This window comes from Eimeria mitis, genomic scaffold (assembly GCF_000499745.2).
Source record: "Eimeria mitis Houghton genomic scaffold, Emh_scaff2672, whole genome shotgun sequence".
Lineage (NCBI taxonomy): Eukaryota > Apicomplexa > Conoidasida > Eucoccidiorida > Eimeriidae > Eimeria > Eimeria mitis.
Window position 1 is genome coordinate 412 of NW_013571015.1, and position 3,750 is coordinate 4,161.

General features: G+C 38.1%; 1 protein-coding gene across 1 annotated transcript; it reads left to right on the forward strand.

Annotated features, from left to right (window-relative positions):
- Positions 1–259: 259 nt before the first annotated feature.
- EMH_0057160 (Leucine Rich Repeat family protein, related) lies at positions 260–3,424 on the forward strand (the record flags this gene model as incomplete). The annotated part of the gene is made up of 8 exons (XM_013497436.1): positions 260–349; positions 597–686; positions 768–858; positions 1,083–1,152; positions 1,258–1,405; positions 2,231–2,330; positions 2,694–2,809; positions 3,359–3,424. The coding sequence occupies 8 exons, from the start codon at positions 260–262 to the stop codon at positions 3,422–3,424; spliced, it is 771 nt and encodes a 256-aa protein (XP_013352890.1).
- Between the last annotated feature and the right edge of the window lie 326 nt (positions 3,425–3,750).

Sequence of the window (3,750 nt, forward strand, 5' to 3'; positions counted from 1 at the left end):
GCTGCTGCTGCTGCTGCTGCTGCTGCTGCTGCTGCTGCTGCTGCTGCTGCTGCTGCTGCTGCAGCGGGAGCTACGTGTCTCACCTGCTGTCTCGTTTGGCTCTGCAACGCGAAAGTAAGAAGCTGCGGATACACCCCAAACCCTAGCGAGGGTTTAGCGTGTTCTCTCAAACCACCCTCTTACTCCTTCTCCTGCTGCTGCTGCTGCTGCTGCTGCTGCTGCTGCTGCTGCTGCTGCTGCTGCTGCTGCTGCTGCAGGGATGAGAAACGACTGCATAGATATTCTCTCCGCCCTGATGCAGCACTGCCCCGAAAATTTGAGTTTTGAGGCCGTGCAGGCGCTCGAGCATGTTTGTGCTAAACCCTAAACCCTAAACCCTAAACCCTAAACCCTAAACCCTTACAAAACCCTAAACCCTTATCACACCCTAAACCCTAAACCCTCGCCTTTTATACAGAGAACAGTTGCAGTCTTTATGAGGCTCTCTTTGGCGTGCATGCAACACACGCAGCCCTATACTGCTCCCTTCTTTTCTAGGGTTTAGGGTTTTCTAGGGTTTAGGGTTTAGGGTTTAGGGTTTGTTGAGGGGTGTGCAGGCCCGCGTGTTTCTGCATTATCCTATTCGTCCCTCGGTGATGTACGAGTTGCTGGATCTAACAAACACCCAGTATTTCAAGAGAACTCTCGTAAGTTTTTTTTTTTTTCTAGGGTTTAGGGTTTAGGGTTTAGGGTTTAGGGTTTAGGGTTTAGGGTTTGTATACACGCAGGAGCTGCTCCTCTCCGAGCATGCACAAACCGCCGAAAGGGTTTTACAGATAGCTCCTGTCTTTTGGTATAATGCTTCGATACACCAGGACTGTGAGCACCCCAAACCCTAAACCCTAAACCCTAAACCCTAAACCCTAGCCCGCAAACCCTAAACCCTAAATTTTAGGGTTTAGGGCTCTCTGTGTAGTTTACTGTAGAGCACCGTGTTTGCGTAGGTTTTTATTCCTGCTGTATAACTCTCCCAGGATCTAGGGTCTAGGGTTTAGTGTTTAGGGTTTAGGGTTTAGGGTTTAGGGTTTAGGGTTGTGCTGCAGCGGAGCCTGTACGCGTCATAGCTGTAGCAACGACCCGCAACTTTTACATCGTTGAGAGGCCTCCAGGGTTGTAAGTGAATTAGGGTTTAGGGTTTTCTAGGGTTTAGGGTTTTCTAGGGTTTAGGGTTTTCTAGGGTTTAGGGTTTTCTAGGGTTTAGGGTTTAGGGTTTTGCAGGCGGGACCCTCTCCACCCCGAAGTAGAGTTTATGTATAGAAGCGGCGAGGGTTTTGTGATCCTAGAAACGAGAAAATATAAAAAACTAAAAAAAATAATAAAAGGGTTTCCCGCTGACAACTGGCTTGCTGCTGGATGGATGCTACAGGTCAGCTGCGGTGTATACGCACCTTTTGTTTTTTTTCTTTTTTTTTTTTTCGGGTGTATAGGCACCTTTTGTTTCTTTTCTTTTTTTTTCTCGGGTGTATAGGCACCTTTTGTTTCTTTTCTTTTTTTTTCTCGGGTGTATAGGCACCTCATTTCTATATTTATTTTGCTCGGGTGTATAGGCACCTTTTGTTTCTTTTTTTTTCTCGGGTGTATAGGCACCTCATTTCTTTCTTTTTTTTCTCGGGTGTATAGGCGCCTTTTTGTTTCTTTTGCTCGGGTGTATAGGCACCTCGATTCTTATTTTTTGTTTCTTTGCTCGGGTGTATAGGCACCTAAATTATTTGTTGGTGTAGTTGGGGTGTATGTACACCTCAGTTAATATATTTTTATTATTTTTTTATTATATTTATATAATATATAAAATAAATATAAAATATAATAAATATATTATTTTTATAATTCAGATTTCTCTTGTTGTATTGAAATAATTATTATAAATATTTTTGCATAATAAATAAATAAAACTTTTTTATTTTTATTTTTATTTTTTTTATTTTTTTTTTATTTATTTATTTTTATTTTTATTAAATTAATTAATAATATTATTATTATAATAAAATAAATTATTTTTATTATAAAATAAACTAACAAAATAAAAATATAAATAAATAAATAAAAATTCTTTTTCATTCTTTTTTTTTTTTACTATTATAAAAAAAAAAATAAAAACAACAATACAGCTCGATTTAGTTATATATATTTATTTATTTATTTATTTATTTTTATTTTTATTTTTATTTTTTTTATTTATTTTTTTTTATAGGAAGAGGAGAATGGGGTGTATACGGAGACATTCGATTGTCTCCTTATGGAGGTCATCACACAAACCACAGACTTCATCTTCTGTCTCCGCGCCCTCTCAGGTGTATATATATTTATATTTATTTATTTATTTATTTATTTATTTATTTATTTATTTTTTTGTTTGTTTATTTTGTATTAATTATTATGTATTAGTTGTTTAATAATTACTGTTTATGCAATTGGTGGCTCATGAACGAGGGTTTAGGGTTTAGGGTTTTCTAGGGTTTAGGGTTTAGGGTTTAGGGTTTTCTAGGGTTTAGGGTTTAGGGTTTAGTGTTTATCATGTCTGGTATATTTTTGTTTCTCCGTATAAACGCTCCCCCTTCCGTTCTCCCCCCAAGCGTTTAGTGTTTTCTATAGTTTTCTAGGGTTTAGGGTTTTCTAGGGTTTAGGGTTTTCTAGGGTTTAGGGTTTATATACAGGAGAAACAGAAGAAGAAAGAGTACAAGTACTGCGAGACGTTGTCTCCGCGGAGTGTCTCCTCCAGCATCTGCCGCTGCAGCTAATCAGAGACAGTTTCTTAGCCATACAAAGAACTGTGGGGTTTTGTCTCCTTTTGTCTCCTTTTTATTTTATTTTTTTTTTTTTTTTATTTTGTCTCCTTTTGTCTCCTTTTTATTTTGTCTCCTTTTTGTTTCTGTCTCCTTTTGTCTCCTTTTTTTTTGTCTCCTTTTTATTTTGTCTCCTTTTTATTTTGTCTCCTTTTGTCTCCTTTTCATTTGTGTCTTCTTTTTGTTTTGCCTCCTTTGTCTTTCTGTCTCCTTTTTATTTCTTTCTCCGTCTTGTTTTGTCTCCTTTTTATTTTGTCTCCTTTGTCTTTCTGTCTCTTTTTTATTTTGTCTCTTTTTTATTTTGTCTCCTTTTTATTTTGTCTCTTTATTATTTGCCCCCCTTCTTCTGTCTCCTTTTTATTTGTCTCCTTTTATCTATCTCCTTTTTCTTTCTTTCCTTTCTATCTGTCTCCTTTTCTCTATCTGTCTCCTTTCTATCTGTCTCCTCTCTATCTGTCTCCTTTTCTCTATCTGTCTCCTTTTATCTGTCTCCTTTTTGTTTTTTTTTTTTTTTGTTTTTTTTTGTTCTTTTGCAGTCTGCTGAAGATGAGGCGCCAGTTGACCGTCTCGGTTTATACATCCTCACATCTATGTGTAACTAGGGTTTAGGGTTTAGGGTTTAGGGTTTAGGGTTTTAGGGTTTAGGGTTTAGGGTTTAGGGTTTTAGGGCTTTAGGGTCTAGGGTTTAGGGTTGGCGTTTGTACTGGTCGCTCCATCTCATTTCCTTTCGAGGGTTTATATAGGGTTTTAGGGTTTAGGGTTTAGGGTTTAGGTTTTAGGGTTTAGGGTTTAGGGTTTGTGGTGGTTTGTGTAGATTTGCATGAGTTTGCTATCGACTGGAAATATTGGTTCGCCTTCGACGCCGCAAACCCTGGTGAATCTGCTGCTGCTGCTGCTGCTGCTGCTGCTGCTGTTGCTGCTGCTGCTG